Source organism: Podarcis tiliguerta (genome assembly GCF_965153285.1).
Source record: "Podarcis tiliguerta genome assembly, chromosome: 1".
In the NCBI taxonomy this organism is placed as follows: Eukaryota; Metazoa; Chordata; class Lepidosauria; order Squamata; family Lacertidae; genus Podarcis; species Podarcis tiliguerta.
Window position 1 is genome coordinate 6,471,772 of NC_139534.1, and position 16,277 is coordinate 6,488,048.

The 16,277-nt window shown below is 44.1% G+C and overlaps 1 protein-coding gene across 6 annotated transcripts; it reads left to right on the forward strand.

Annotated features, from left to right (window-relative positions):
• Window positions 1-18: 18 nt before the first annotated feature.
• LOC310659468 (uncharacterized protein C2orf80) lies at window positions 19-16,018 on the forward strand. 6 transcript variants are annotated; one of them, XM_083403027.1, is made up of 9 exons: window positions 19-135; window positions 3,371-3,487; window positions 4,716-4,811; window positions 5,000-5,081; window positions 7,112-7,198; window positions 8,877-8,960; window positions 9,887-9,964; window positions 13,870-13,957; window positions 15,203-16,018. In XM_083403027.1, exons 3-9 carry the CDS (start codon window positions 4,771-4,773, stop codon window positions 15,274-15,276), a joined length of 534 nt encoding a protein of 177 aa, XP_083259153.1. In that variant the 5' UTR covers window positions 19-135; window positions 3,371-3,487; window positions 4,716-4,770; the 3' UTR covers window positions 15,277-16,018. The 6 variants fall into 6 exon arrangements, with proteins under 6 accessions (XP_083259153.1, XP_083259155.1, XP_083259157.1 ...); XM_083403031.1 differs by lacking the exon at window positions 3,371-3,487 and adding an exon at window positions 3,836-3,883 and having other exon boundaries at window positions 25-135; XM_083403028.1 differs by lacking the exon at window positions 19-135 and adding an exon at window positions 142-267.
• The last annotated feature ends 259 nt before the right edge of the window (window positions 16,019-16,277 follow it).

Here is a 16,277-nt window from a genome sequence, read left to right on the forward strand (position 1 = left end):
CCTTAGGCCTGCTTGCCTCTCCCGCATGTGAGGGAAGGGCGAGGCCTAACTCCCTCGAGGTGAGCGGGCTGCGTCGCCATGGAAACCCGCGCCGCTTCTGCCCCGAGATGAGGCCCGGCCTGCCCGTGAGGCGAGGTGAGGCGGCAGCATTTACAGGGGCAGCAGACCTCAAAGGAGACCTTTACGTTCTTCCCTTGTTCCTGGTCTTCGCTCGCCCCCTTTTCCCTGGCGAGGACCAAGAGAATGCCATTTTGTGGTTTGCCTCAGGTGCCAAAATGTCTTGGTCCAAACCAGTGCTTTTTATCTAAAAAAAATGTTTGAGGTACTCTCATTTTCCTACAAGGTCCGTATAGTAATAAGGGATATAATTATAGTAATAATTATAATATAATTATAGTAATAATTATAATTATTTTAATAATTATAAAATTATAATAATTATTTTATAATTATTTATAATATATATATAATTTTATATATATAATTATAATAATTATTTTAATAATTATAAAATAATTATAATTATTTTATAATTATTATAATAATTATAGTAATAAATTATAGTAATAAGGGATATAAAAGCTATGGTTTTCCCAGTAGTGATGTATGGAAGTGAGAGCTGGACCATAAAGAAGGCTGATCGCCGAAGAATTGATGCTTTTGAATTATCGCGCTGGAGGAGACTCATGAGAGTCCCATGGACTGCAAGAAGATCAAACCTCTCCATTCTGAAGGAAATCAGCCCTGAGTGCTCACTGGAAGGACAGATCCTGAAGCTGAGGCTCCAATACCTCATGAGAAGAGAAGACTCCCTGGAAAAGACCCTGATGTTGGGAAAGATGGAGGGCACAAGGAGAAGGGGACGACAGAGGACGAGATGGTTGGACAGTGTTCTCGAAGCTACCAACATGAGTCTGACCAAACTGCGGGTGGCAGTGGAAGACCGGAGTGCCTGGCGTGCTCTGGTCCAGGGGGTCACGAAGAGTCGGACACGACTGAACGACTAAACAACAACAACATTTTCCTACTCATGTTGAAATACTGCCCCTCAATGAGGCCAAACTTAGATTCACAAAATGTTTAAGGGTACCCCTGCGTCCCCCCAGGAAAAAAGCACTGGGCCAAACCCAGCAGAGATGCTGGTGGCATCAGGGCTGGGCGGCCTAGTAGTTCAGATCGACAAAAGGTGCGCCAAGATCCCTGGCAGGAAAACGTGGGGTGCTCCCCCATGCAAATTGCCCCACATTTACTTTTAATAGCACTGCAGACTTCTGCAGCAGCTCATGTTCTAAAGGCGCAATCCCATGCACGTTTGCTCAAATCCCACTGTTTGATGGTGAGAGTGCAGCTTTAGTCAGTTTGTAGCAGCTGTCACACATTTCAACAAGTTTTTGCACCTGCATTCTTACACACAAAAACCGCAATTGGTCTTCATTGTCAGTGTTGTAAATACAAATATGCCCTTTTCCCTTATGGGGTATCCAAGAGCCCATATAGAGTCCTTACATAAGTTCCCTATTGGTAGGAGAAAATAACAGAGGCCAACCAGAGAATATTGAGAAGCAAAGCAGCTAGTAAGCCTGATCTTTATTGATCTGTTGCAACAGGGTGCTCCCCTCACCCGCAGGAGAGGAGGAACCCAGAACAATGGCGTGCAAGGCCTTATATGGACTTTTGAAATTGTCACCCTGTAGATCAAGACCACCCCCAGAAACATTCCACCTACATCACAGAAATTTAAATGTTGTTTTTATTCTGTCACAGTTTATCTCCTGTCTGGCAAGTTACTTGATTGGATTGTCTGGGGAGCCTGGCCATTCTTTTTTAGTGGTAAAATACTTATTTCCTGGGCCAGGTCACAGGCTCACACCTTATTCAAACAGACATATCTTGTGAGGAAAGTGACAATGGGGAGGCTTTTCCAGTTTAACCTTGCAGAGAAAGGATTTGGTCAGTTTAAGAATCAAAATGGTTCCAGGTTGGTCTTCCTGTGTTGATCTATGTATGTGCAGTTATGAACATTACCATCTATCTAATACCATAAAATTCCTATCACATTAGGGGTGCGTGCAGGAGCCAGGCCCTGTGACCATTAGGACTCTGCAGGACTGGGGGCTTCCCAAGTTTGTTCTGAAGAGGCACAAGTGAGGCTGATTGGTAACTCACAGCACCTGGTGGCAAGAGCTCGGAAGGGATATAAGATCAGCATTTCCCTTAGGCTCTTTGCCACAGCAACACACTTCCTGATCCTTGATCCTCAGCTTCTTTACTCCCTGTTTCTTTATCCTCGGACTCTTGGCTTTCTGACTGCTGGCTTCTGGACTCCTGTTCCTGCTCCCACCCTGCCATCTTGCCCCCGGATCTGACATCCCCTGCCAGGACTTTGATCGCCCGTGAACCGGACCGTGACATTCATATTCTGTGTAATACTGTTAGGAGTTTGGGCAGCAGGGGTAGGCTTGTATGCAAGGGCCCCTTCTAATTCCTGGATCCAGCAAGTGATAAAAGTGGTAAAACAAGGATTCGAGTTCTTGAAATAAGACAGGCTAGCTTCCTGATGAGGTAGTGGCCTGAGTATGGGTCATTAAGGTAATAAAGGAAGTTGCTCTGTACCAGAGACTTGAGTTGTGTGAGCTAGAAGCTGGGAGTAAAGCAGCAGGCTGGGAAGCCAGAAAGACAGAATGCCTGATTTCTGCTTGAATCCAAGGCTGTGGCTATGGGAGAAGCAAGACTTTTGGGGGGTGTGAATGGTGTGAAAGCCTCCATCGTGGGCTCAGGTTGTATATATGTGTAATAAACCATATATCATAAAGACACCACAGTCTCCGCTGTCCCTCATTCTGAGAAAAAACAAACCCTGAGTAAACCCCTGGAATCTTGCACCACTCAGAGATTGGGGTGTCATGCAACAAATACTGTTGAGTTGAACGCTGCATTAAATTAAACACACTTAGCATCCATTTGATTTCAGTGTCCTTAGGTGTGCTTCAATCCACACAGGATTAGACTTCAAGTGTCCCTAGGAACATGTCAGTTCTTTGTTTTCTTGACCCCTTGCTTCCTTTTGATGCAAGTGATTGTTGACGCAAACTGTTACATCCAATAAGGTCCATGGCGGAAGAGGGACCAGTTCTCATTTATCAACCAGCTATCAGTGTTTCAGATAAAACATTTAGCTTTGAAATCCAATGCCTTGGCATGTAAAAGGATCTCTTGCACTCTGACCAGGCAGCTCAGCCCAACGGGGAGCTGCTTGCTAGTACTGTATTCTTTTTCTTAAAAATTCAGTTCAGCAATATTGTGTTTCTAAGCAACAGACAAGTGGTTCATTCTCTTGCTTTCCCCGAGCAAGGCTTTCATTTCTGATAAGGCTCAGCAGGGCAAGCAAGAAGAAAATAACATCATCTGGACAGAAGGCTTTTCTCATGATACCAAGTCAATGAAATCCAGAACCTGAGCCTTTTTAATAACCATTGCGTGGGAAGAGGTAATGGCTTATTTTTCATCCATTTATGTAGAAGTACCACACTGTATCATCTTTAAGATGTTATTTAAGATGTTGCATTCTTTTCACAGCTGACAGTCAATTCATTTATCTCACTGCTAAATGGACAGAAGGTAGCATGCAATTTTGCTTTACAAACAAAGTACTTGTAGCTGCTAAATTTATTTTGATTTTTTTTATTTAGCCCAGAATCTCCCTTGAATCCTCAAATGTGTAGACCTTACCATGCCAATTTAGGTTCTTAGAAAAGAAATTAGGATCTTAGAGAAGAAACAGTAAGAATAACTCAACAGTTGCTCACAAAATAATTATCTTTCTTTCACACATCAGATATGTTTAAAATACGGTTTACAAGTATGTTACGCATTCATGTTTCAGGTATGGGAATCTGTGGATGGGTTTTTGTTGTTAATAGAATTCATTGATATCAGTATTTACAGTGAACTATTACCACTGGAATATATTACCTCTATTTTTTCTGTGGTTTCTTATCCTTAAACGTGTGCATATATAGTAGGGAAATGTACCATTAATATACAGTGGAAGATTTTTATATTAGTACAGGGAATAGTGGGTTCCCAAGGTAGAATTACATGTGCAAATTCTTAGTGTGTTGCATAGCATGCAGCTGTTAACTTTGTAAAGAATGCTGCAGCTGCTGCTAGACCTGAGTAACATTATGGGCAATGCCAAGAGGAGGATAAAGGTAAAGGGACCCCTGGCCATTAGGTCCAGTCGTGGACGACTCTGGGGTTGCAGCGCTCATTTCACTTTATTGGCCGAGGGAGCCGGCGTACAGCTTCCAGGTCATGTGGCCAGCATGATTAAGCCGCTTCTGGCGAACCAGAGCAGCGCCATTTACCTTCCCACCGGAGCGGTACCTATTTATCTACCTGTACTTTGACGTGTAATTGGCGCTCCACCTATCACGGGGATTTAAACCGCCGACCTTCTGATCGGTAAGCCCTAGGCTCTGTGGTTTAACCCACCACGCCACCCGCGTCCCATAGGGGGAGGATAGGGGCTCCTATTAGTATCCTCTAATCAGGGAAGCTGGCAGTCTGCCTACAGTTGGCTGTGTATCTTGAAATTGCTAACACGAGCAAAACTTGTAATACATGCCCTGAGAAGCTTACAATCTCATGACCTTCTAGTTTTCCTTTATTGACTTACCTATCCTTAATGTCTTATGTTCATTCATTGTACATAGTTCTTACCTAACTGGACCTTTGCAACTGGCACGTGGAGAAAGAACACACAAATTAATGGAGAGAAAACGTTTGAAACAAGAGATTGAAAAACTCTTGTAAGTACCACCGTCTACCTTTTTTATATATACTGTACTTTAAAGTAGATTCATATCTTAATAGCTGCATTTTATACCCAATGTGCATAGCACCTCACACTTTCCTATCCCACCCCAGCGCACACAAGTAATAATGTACTGAGTGGCTGAGCATTGGTCCTAATTCAAAATTATTCTTTTCCTGGAAGGGGAGATTATGTTGGTGTCAGACTTCGGGAAAATGAATTTGACCCACAAGGAAAGAGGAAGACTACCTTTCTAGATGACTTGGTAAGCAACTACTTTACATTCTTGCTGGCTTTTAGCCAAAGGCCTTTGGGGAAGGCTGCAGTTCAGTAGTACAGCATCTGTTTTGCATGCAGACGCTCGCAGGTTAAATCCCTGACATCTCTAGGGAGGGCTGGGAGTGCTCCCTGCCTGGCAGTATGGAAGGGCATTGTAGACAGTCATTCGGTGTAGACAATCCTGAGCTAGAAATTGACTGACTCAGTATAAGGCAATAAGGAGAATCCAGGTGATGCATAATAACTATGATAATATTTTATTCTCTTGTTAATTTTGCTGTTTTAAATGTGCATTTTGTATTTGACTTCACTGGGCAATGCTTTTTATTTATTTATTTTTTGAAATGTTTAAGTTTTTTTTGTTAACTTTGTGTTAAATATGTATTCTGTAGTCCTCCTTTGTAATGTTTTACAGTGGTACCCCGCAAGACGAATGCCTCGCAAGACGGAAAACCCCCTAGACGAAAGGGTTTTCTGTTTTTCGATGCGCTTCGCAGGACAAATTTCCCTATGGGCTTGCTTCGCAAGACGAAAATGTCTTGCGAGCCTTGAGATTTTTTTTCGCTCCCCACCCCCTTTTTCTAAGCCGCTAAACCGCTAATAGCCTTTTAGCAGCTAATCCCCTAATCCCTTAAGCCGCTAATAGCCGCTAATAGCCGCTAAACCGCTAATAGCGCTAATCCGCTAATAGGGTTGCTTCGCAAGACGAAAAAACCGCTAGACGAAGAGACTCGCGGAACGAATTAATTTCGTCTTGCAAGGCACCACTGTATTTTGAAATCTTTAAGATAACATTTTAGTTTTCTGTTACTTATGTTGCTTTGACTATATACTTTATATTTAACTTCCTTCAGATTGTTTTATTGATGTTTTAATATTTGTAATCAGCTTTGAGATTTTTCTTAAAAATATAAAGCGGTATAGAAATGAAATCAACAACAACAACAACAACAGCAAATCTAATGTCTTTATCAATCAGACAAACTTGATTTCCCCACTAAGGAATGATGTATAAAGGATGTAATTCCCTTGCATGTGGAGGAGGACCCTTTGGCTCATTGTGTCAGCTCTGTGCTGCTGGCAGACATGCTCATTGGACACAGCCACCAGTAGAGGTGACCATTTAATTGTAGCATGCCAAAAAGTGGCATCTCCCATTCAGAAGTGAGTCAGGAGTGCAGGAAACAAATACTTTCACGGTGCACTACAGCTTTGGCTGCATGCACACTTTACCCTTAAAACATATTCAAAACACATATCCCCCCCTCAAAGAATTCTTTGAGGGAATTCTGCTCCTAGGGGGAGCAGGCCAGCAGTGGCAGCCATGGAGAGACAACAGGATGCTCCACCACTGCCACAGCTGCAGTCTCTCAGGACAAACACAGGCTCATCCTCAGCAGCAGCACTGGCTGGGGAAATCAGGACATTTCAGGATCAAATCAGAAGCTGGGATGGCTTTCATAATTTAGGGGCTGTCCCTGGAATATTGGGACACTTTCAGCTTTTGCACAAATGCACTGAATCCATGCAGCGACCAGTGCTGCCTGTTGGGAACTCTATTTGCAGGATAGGCTGTGTAACGTAACCAAAGATAACACAGACCCTGTGAGTCAACAGCACACAAGTTTGACCTGTGCTAAGTTCTCTTTTCAAGAGCAGGTGGTCAAAGCAATCCAAAAGTAGACCAAAGCAACCCAAACCCTGTGGGTCAGCATCACACATGTAACACATTTGAGTTGCACTAAGCTGTTGGTCCCAGCTCCTGCCAACATTGCAGTTCGAAAGCACGTCAAAGTGCAAGTAGATAAATAGGTACCACTCCGGCGGGAAGGTAAACGGCGTTTCCGTGCGCTGCTCTGGTTTGCCAGAAGCGGCTTAGTCATGCTGGCCACATGACCTGGAAGCTCATGTCATGACTGGATCTAATGGTCAGGGGTCCCTTTACCTTTACCTTTAAGCTGTTGTGCAGAGAAATCATGCAGTTTGACATTACACACAAACTTTTTTCTCTTTTAGGCTCACTATGACCTGGCCATAAATGTTGCTTTACCTTGGCTCAATGATTCAGAAGCCCAAATGCCTTGGGGAAAAGAAAAAAGGCAAGTGTAAGGTCTCACTGTTGTAGTGATGCTGTTAATATGCGTAGGAAAGCTGGAGCCAGGGTGTTTTTTTCAGCCACAACTCGCCAGAACCCAGTTCTGGCACCTCTCAGGTGGGCAACATTGCTATTATAAGAGAACAAGAGAGGCGTTCATGGTGAGTTCCGGCACCTCTTTTTCTAGAAAAATTGCACTGGTATTGCTTTATGTTTAATCCACTACCCATTAAAAAACTTACATTTATGGGGCCCTCCAGATGGTCTTTTTATTGCAAATTCATGCTGATAGTGCCCATGATGCTATCAGAGTGGTCACACAATACCACTCTCAATACTGTTTGCATCTGCAAAAGCTTTGGGGTAGTCACACTGCTTCACTTCCAATCAGTGCATATCCCAGTGGCGTAGCATGGATTGTCAGCACCTGGGGCAAGGCAAGTAATTTGCACCCCCTAACCCGGGGCAAGGCAAGTAATTTGCGCCCCCCCCCGCTGCACTGTCCCTCCCCCAGATAGTCCCTCGCTCTCTCTCCGCACCGCATCGCACGCCTGGCACCCTCCCCTCCACAGTGGGCGGCGACCCGGCGGCTCGGATCGGATTTGCACAGCCAGCACTGCAGTGAGAGAGAGTGAGTGAGCCAGGTAGGGGCAGAGAGCTGCGAGTGCGAGCGCACCCCCCCAGATGTTGCGCCCGGTGCAGCCGGCCCCCCCTGCACCCCCCACGCTACGCCACTGGCATATCCCGTTACTTTCTGCTGAAATCTTGTAACTTTTTATTCCTCTCACACTCCGCGTTTGTTGCGCTATAGCCCCTCCAAACAGCAATAATGTGGTAGCAATGGGGAAGCATTACAGAACAAACCAAAGCAGGATAAATTCAGCACCAATGCATTATTACTGTATCGAAAATATGTTGCAAAATGCACCCACAATAAAACACCAGTCTGGAGGAACCCTAATTCTGTTGATATGAATGGAGACATGCCCACAAATGTTGGTAATACAGATTAATTTGAGTTTGTGTTAACCTATAAGGGTTATCTTATTTATCCTCACATTATCCTTGGTACATGAAGCTGGCCTGTATTTTGTTGAGTCACATATCTACAGGACTATGAGCTTGTGTATCACATAGTTTGCAAGATACTCCTTACGGGATCGGGAGGCCAAAGGGAGAAAAGACTTTTTAAAGGGATTGCCCCGTATTCCACAATCCTCTAGATCTATAAAACAGAATGAACAGTCCTTATTCCAGAGCTCCAAACAGAAACATTATAGCTTGACTGTTCCAAAACACTATAGAGCATAAATCACAATTCAACAGTCACACTTTTTTTAAGTCTTAAATGGGATCCCAGGTAAAACAATCCAAAACTCCTTTGGATCCATTGGATCCCAAGTCAGCCCTGCTGCTGTCAGGTGACAGGATTGGGTGTGATTGCTGCAACAGCTCTAGGCTGGTGCAGCAATCTGCCTGTCCTCCATTTTCTGCCCTGATCATCGTTAAGGCCCACCAGGCAGTGGCTGAGGTTAGCACTGCCCCCTGAACCTAGGAAAGATTTGGGCTTTGATACCCTCCTCTTCAATTTCATCATGCAGGTGTGAAAACCACAGTACATATCACTTATAAATTGTTAGATAAATTTACCTGTTACTTTTTTCTTGATTTCATCTGGACAGGAAGCTACCATTTCATCGACGATATGTTTATCCCAACCGAATTGAAAGAGAAGCTATGATTTTATCATCTTATGCCGGGATGCTAATGGTATAATCCTTTGTTTAAATACTGATTGTTTTAATAGAAATGGTTGTGTGTAAGACTCCCAAGGAGGAAAAAGATGTTATCAATGAATTAAATTTTCTTTTATATGTATTTTTCTTGCAGGCAAGTTACTGATTTTTATTAAATTGAGGGTTGCAAAATTTGCCCTCTATTTCGGCACTTTGCCTTTCTCTATTATTTTTTACTCTTACTGGAGTAGAGCAAAACAAAACATTGGCTTTCAATCAGTGCCCTTACTCTGCCTGAGGTGGGCAGTGGGACTGGAGAAAGGACGAGTTTTCCATCCATCTAACGTATTTTTCGCACCATAGGGCGCACCTGACCATAGGGCGCACCTAGTTTTCAGAGGGGGAAATCAAGGGGGGAAATATGATTCCACTCCCCCCCAGCTATGGGAGCAGCGGAGAGGCTGCAGGCAGCCTGTGCGATTTTCCCAGACCTTCCCCAGATTTTCCCAGACCTTCCCAGACCTTCCCCCACCTCCCGCAGAAGCCGTGCACTCTTTAAAAGGGCTGCACGGCTTCTCCTGGTTTTTCGGGGGGGGGGATTCCCTCACCTCTCGCAGAAGCCGCGCAACCCCTTTAAAGAGATTGCGGCTTCTCCTGGCTTTTCTGGGAGGTGGGAGACGGGACTGATGCGGCCAGTCAGTCCCTTCTCCCTCCTGTGGAAAAGCCCGCAAGAGCGCATGGAGCTTGTGTTTGGGGGCTTTTCCCGCCTGCCTCCCCCCTGCATTCGCTCCATAGGACGCACACACATTTCCCCTTGCTTTTTAGGAGGGAAAAAGTGCGTCCTGTGGTGCGAAAAATACGGTACTTCTCCTGCCTCACAAATTTGGTGGGCCCTTAGTTTTAGATAAAACACAGAAAGATATTTAAAACAAAAACTGGCCTGTACCACTGTTTCTACAGAACAGCATTCCTGTTGAAGATGTCATTGGGATTTATACCACTGGAGCCTATGCAACACACTGGCAGAGTTCTGCAAAAGTAAGTTACATGCACATTATTAATCTGTCACCAGTTTTAGGCCGTGTGACAAACAGGCTTCCTTTCCTTCTGGGGGCATGAGTCTACTCATACTGACCTTCCCAACCTGCATTATAAGTTTAATCCCATGTTTATCCCATGCTTCTATTAAGGAGTTCAGGAATCAGTGCAGTCAAATGCAATTACCTATAGTGTGGCTGTTTTTCAGTTAATTTCAATTCAGTCCCCGGCACCTGCAGCTTAAACAAGGAAAGGAAGGATCAGGTTTGTACTACAACTCCCATCATCACCACCAGCCAGCATGGCTAATGATCGGGGTGATGGGGGTAGTAAACAACAAGATGTGGAGGACCACAGGTTTATCATCCCTGCCCTAAAGAGTCATTGGCATTCAGTAGTAGGCACAATGAACAATTACCGTATTTTTCGCTCTATAGGGCGCACCTAGGTTTTGGGGGGGGGGAAATAAAGGGGGAAAAAAATTCCCCCAGCCCCCAGAGGCTGTGCATGGCTTTGGCAGAAGCCAAGACAGCAAGCGGCCCGAGCTTCCCCAGCCCCCAGAAGGGGTCCGGGAGCGACGGCAAGGTTGCGTTCAACCTCGCCATCGCTCCCGGAGCTTGCCAGGCTGGGGGTGGGGGAAGCCCGAGCTTCCCCCAGCCCCCAGAACGGGTCCAGGAGCGACAGCGAGGTTGCGTTCAACCTCACCATTGCTCCCAGAGCTTGCCGGGCTGGTGCCACCAACCCCTCTTGCTCTCCAGGCTTCAGCGAAAGCCTGCATTCGCTCCATAGGACGCACACACATTTCCCCTTAATTTTTGAAGGGGGAAAAGTGCGTCCTATAGAGCAAAAAATACGGTATAATCTTGATGATATAAGGCTGCGTCTTTTATTCCTATGGGTGTTGCTACACATACTGCTTAAATCAGGCATGTCCAAAGTCCGTTTTGGGGACCTAATCTGGCCCACTGCTGGTTGGTTTATTCTGGCCCCTGTGGCAGTTTATTTTCTGGGGTAAAATCCCCCCAAAAAGCCCAACAACTAAAAAAAGCTCAACAACTTTGGTCGGCCCTCATGCATGTTCATTTTATCAAATCTGGCCCTCTTTGAAAAAAGTTTGGACATCCCTGGCTTAAATGATACACACACACATATAAACATCATTAACTTTTAATATAACTTCAACAAGTACAGCTAAAAATAAAACTGATAATATTGCATTGTTTCATATATTGAAGTGGCGTGAAGCATGTATGTGTAAGTGAAATCATAATATCATTCTTTATTAATTTGGGGCCAATTACTTGAAATCTTACTGGCTATTAGGGTTCCACATTGGCCATGTTGGGCTTTCCGGTTAGTTTTAATTAGTTAGTTTACATCTTTCTATGCTCCTGGGGGACATGAAGAAACCCACAAAGTGTCTGTGTAAGACTAGTATACAAGCATATATAAAAGCTTTTTATATTTGTGTAACTGATCTTCTGGGAATGTTTTGTGTGTTTCTCTCTTCTGCATAATAGGCTATATTCCCCAGGCTAAAATGCAGAAAAGGGGGAAAGCAATGAAAAGAATTTATTCTTTTCTTTTTCTTTACAAAAAGCGTGATACCAGCTGACACTATATGGATAAGAATATTATATCAGTGAGTGTTCTGTAGAGAAGTACCATTTGTCCTCTGGCTCAGCTTTACTGAAAGTCCCTGATAAAATAAGATGCCCTTCTTGCCTTTGTAAATCTATAAAATCCTGCCAGACTGCAATCGTATTTTCAACCCAGCCCTCTAAAAATGTTTAATTCATAACACTTAGGAGCTTTACATGTGATGCTCAATTACACACACACATGAAAGGTGTCTAGATCATATGTTGGATTACAGCTCCCATCATCTTTGGGCATGCTGACTGTGGCTGATAGGAAGTCCCAACACCTGAAGGGCCGCAGGTTTCCCCATCCCTGGTCTAGATACCGTATTTTTTGCTCTATAAGACTCACTTTTTCCCTCCTAAAAAGTAAGGGGAAATGTGTGTGCATCTTATGGAGCGAATGCAGGCTGCGCAGCTATCCCAGAAGCCAGAACAGCAAGAGGGATTGCTGCTTTCACTGCACAGCGATCCCTCTTGCTGTTCTGGCTTCTGAGATTCAGAATATTTTTTTTCTTGTTTTCCTCCTCCAAAAACTAGGTGCGTCTTATAGAGCGAAAAAAATACGGTACTTCCCATATTATCTGCAAGACTGCAACAGAGGCCAAATAAGCAGCTCAGCCCTCTTGCATAATACAGGAGAATGCATGTTCCATTCTTCCGGTTGGATTTTTCAGTATTGGATTCTTTGCAATCATTTCTTTTCACAATTTGATTCATGTAAGCCTGTGTTGTACTGAGATTATTAGTCCAACTATCCCATTGCCATCTACTCCCAGCTGGCAACAGCTGTCCAAGGTCCCAGGCAGAATAATCTTTTGCAGCCTGACTACTTAAGATCCTTTAAGTAGAGATGATGGGAATTAAACCTAAGCATTCAGAGCATGGTCACTGACTTTTTTAAAAGAAAAGAAATAGTAGTGTAATCTCTGCAGCTCTGGGTTGCTATTTCAGCTACTCTCTTTCCCCTTATGGACATGGTTTTGACATCAGTGTGTATATGTCTTGATGTATTGGGCAGGTAACCCTACAACCATTCAGCACACCTTCAGTATTATCACCCTTTTTATTCACCTGAAACACTTTCCCGCTGCATTTTAAAATATATTAAAATATCTGCACAATAGACTGGCTGGCTAAACCAGGTGAGGGTAGTCAGTGGGTCTCAAACCCTCAATAAGTTAAGGACTTCCCCTGCATGTGAAGACAGGCTTTGGCAGACTGGAAAGATTACACCAAAGGTGGATTCAGTGGTCCAGAAGGCTTGTCAAGCTGGAAAGGTAGCCCATCTAGGAGATGGGATCAGCCCATCTGATCCTAAACCTCTGCCGCCTTGTGGTATATCTTCAGGAGAAGAAAGGGCTCAGGAGTAAACCCTACACAAATCTGGAGTGGAGTCCCTAAGGGGGTGGCACTGTGTCCCCCTCCTTCCAGCAACTCCTGCAGCCAAGCTAGTGCCAAATGTATTGCTCTGCTTTCCTTTGGACCCCATCAGTGAGGCCAAGTGGGGGGTCTTGTTGTCCGGCCAGCCCAGAACCTCCATCTAGACTGCCCAGGCTTGCGCCCTAGGGAGGTCACTTCATTTTGACTTCACCCCCAGAGGTGCACTCCATTGTCTCTCGAGAGGAATGCCAACAAGAAGTGCTTAAATAAGTGTTATAACACCAATTTTCAAAATGAAATTTAAATCCCCTGCTATGTTGCTTGACATCATTTTAGTAATGTGTACAATCCCCCCCCCACCTATAACTTTTAAAAATGTTTCTTACCTGTATTAAAGTGGAAGAGCAATGAGTGGATCGCTCTCGGAGCTGTCCATTGGGAGCAGCCATAGGATGCCATCTAGTGTGCAAATAATGTTTCTGTGCTAAGCTATAGGCTGCAGGAAAATAACATTGGCTACATTTCAGAAGATCCCATAGTCTATATGTCCTGATGTTAGGTGTCATGTTAATTGAATCCTAACAAGATTCCATTGTTAAGTGCCTAAAGAAAATAATAGAAGAGCAATGCAGCAGCGGAAATCAATCCTGATGAGATATTGCAAAGAGGAAAGTCAGAAATGGTGAACTAGAATGATAAGTAATTAGTGCTTATTACAGTAATTGCAGTAACCTACTGGTATTCTGATACCAAACATTTTCGCTCTGGTTTCTCCCAATAATCTCAGCATGTAAATGATGGCCTATAATACTGTAGTCACATATTTGCTGCCACAAGTTATGGGGGGAAAGTAAGGTACCAGTGACTTTGTTTAACCTGCAGGGCCACCGAATTCATCCTTGTAATCTCTCACTGCATCCTTTTGCCATGTTGACAGCCCCCCAAGCTGCAGAACATGCAAGGAAACAGAGTAAGTGGATATTACCTTCTCTCACAAAATTGTGTACTGGTTGTTATGGAGTTTGGGGGGGGGGGAGTTCTGAAGACTTGTTACTTCAGTTTTGCCAACAAGCAAATCTCTCTTATCTATCAGTAATTCTCTGCTACAATTGTGAGATAACTAAAAATAGCCTGCCAGGTTTTTTTTGAGATGTAGCTATTTTCCCCAAGTGGGATTGATGATGAGATAACTAGACCAATTGAACTGATAGGATAAACTGCAACAATGTGGACAAGACATTGTAATAGTGGCTCATTATTGTTGATTTGTATGAGTTTGGGTTTCTGCATTTGTAGCTCATTAGACATCATTCAGCCATGATACATTTCCCCCCCAAACCTTCATGCCAACCTCAATGGTGTTGCAGGTGTGGACTGTTGCTAACGTCATGGTACACAACTTCACAAACCAGTGGTGGGAGTGCACTGGATGCAAAGCGAAGGCATACACAGCCTTTCCATTTATGAAGTCTGAGCCCTTTCAAACAGCTTGTGGTACTTTGCCCACAGCCAGTGGCGTAGCGTGGGGGGTGCAGGGGGGGGCCGGCCGCACCGGGCGCAACATCTGGGGGTTAGGGTTAGGGGGCGCAAATCCACGAGTTAGGGGGCGCAAATCCATGGGTTAGGGGGCGCAAATTACTTGCCTTGCCCCGGGTGCTGACAACCCACGCTACGCCACTGCCCACAGCTTCTGCTGAAGGCTTCTTTAGCTCAAAATCAATTCTTCATTTTAGTATGAGCTACATGCTTTGGACTTCCAGCAAACAGCTATCACTATAGTCACATGCTTAGCGCTGTTTCTGTGTCAAATGGGCACAATTTGTTGCCAAACAGGAGACAGCTTTCTGAGGCTCCGCATAACATGCATGAGTCTCACCTCCCTTCCCAGCTCTCAGCTGGTGGGAGTGGGTGTTACAAGGAGCTCCCTCCCTCATCCCACCTGGATGGACATCATGGAGCTGTCAAACAAGCTGTCTGGGGGAACAGTTCTTCTTAGTGCTGCCCACCTTGAAATTCTTGGAGATTATCAAAGGACAGCCTTGTGCGGTAGTGAAATTAGACAGGGAATACCCAGGATTGGTATGCAGTTTCAGCAAAACATTTCATCCACATTCACTGTTGATCTTAGGAATGTTTCAGGAACATGTCAGCCAATTTCAAGTTAAATGACAAAGGAGATGGAGGAATGACAATCTATTCTTTTCTCTTTTTTAAGGTGTCAAGTTCCACAGGACAGAAGCAAACAGAAATGCCACCAGCAACTCAAGAAAAACAATGGATACAATTTAGAAACAACCAGAACTTTTAGTTTCAAGAAAGGAAGATCATGAGAAAGTAGGTTTTTCAAATAAATCAAATGAGACCAGACCCCACTAACAACAGAGCTTCTGGTTTCAGGCAGCCTGGCCCTATCCATGTTTAAGTTCATGGGCTTTCAGATAGGATTGCAGCCTTAAGGTGCTGTTGGAAGTTACAGCTGTGCTGTCCCAGAACCTTACATTTAACAGGCTTCACTGTTGCTTTAGGAATTCCTACAGGTCTTTATCTCCCACCTCTATTTAGATATTTTAGGCACATCTCACTTACACTCTGCCTCCTCTTGGAATTTCACCCTTGTGGCAGAAACCTCTCTCCAGTCGATAAAAGCAGGGGAGTGTCATAAATAAAAACAATAATTTATCCAATGCAGCCATTTGATTGCAGATGTCCTTCCTGTCCATGACCCCGAAAAGTTGTCCCAGTGCTTCTAATCCCAGTCACAGTAGTTTAGTTAGCCTTCTCTGTTCTACTAATATTTAAATCTTAGAAGTCTCATTTCTGTAAACGCAACATACACATGTTGCTTTTCCCTATTGGCTACCAGTTTCATATGTTAGAAAAAAGGGAACTTCAAGCACTAGGAACCAGGGAGTTTCCAACATTTCTTTAACAACAGTTGTAGCAGTTTACAGTTTTCTTTCCACAACTCCAGTGCTCTTTCCTGGTGGTACTCAAATGTATGCCACAAATAAAAATAAATTTGATTATCTCATTCATGTTGTTTTGTTCCAAACTACTCAAATCTATTTCTGGATGGCTAGACTAACAGCCCTCTTGAACTATGCAAGATTCACATTTGCTGTGAATTTGAGAGACACAAATTAGATTAAGGTTGATACTCTAGCAGCTCAATCAATCCCATATGAAGCCTCCAGCCAAGTCAGATCTAGAGAGGAGGCCCTGTTCCACCATTCAAACCAGACCGTTTAATCTCATGTTCATTCTGGACCCTTGTGATACTCTGCAGTTTC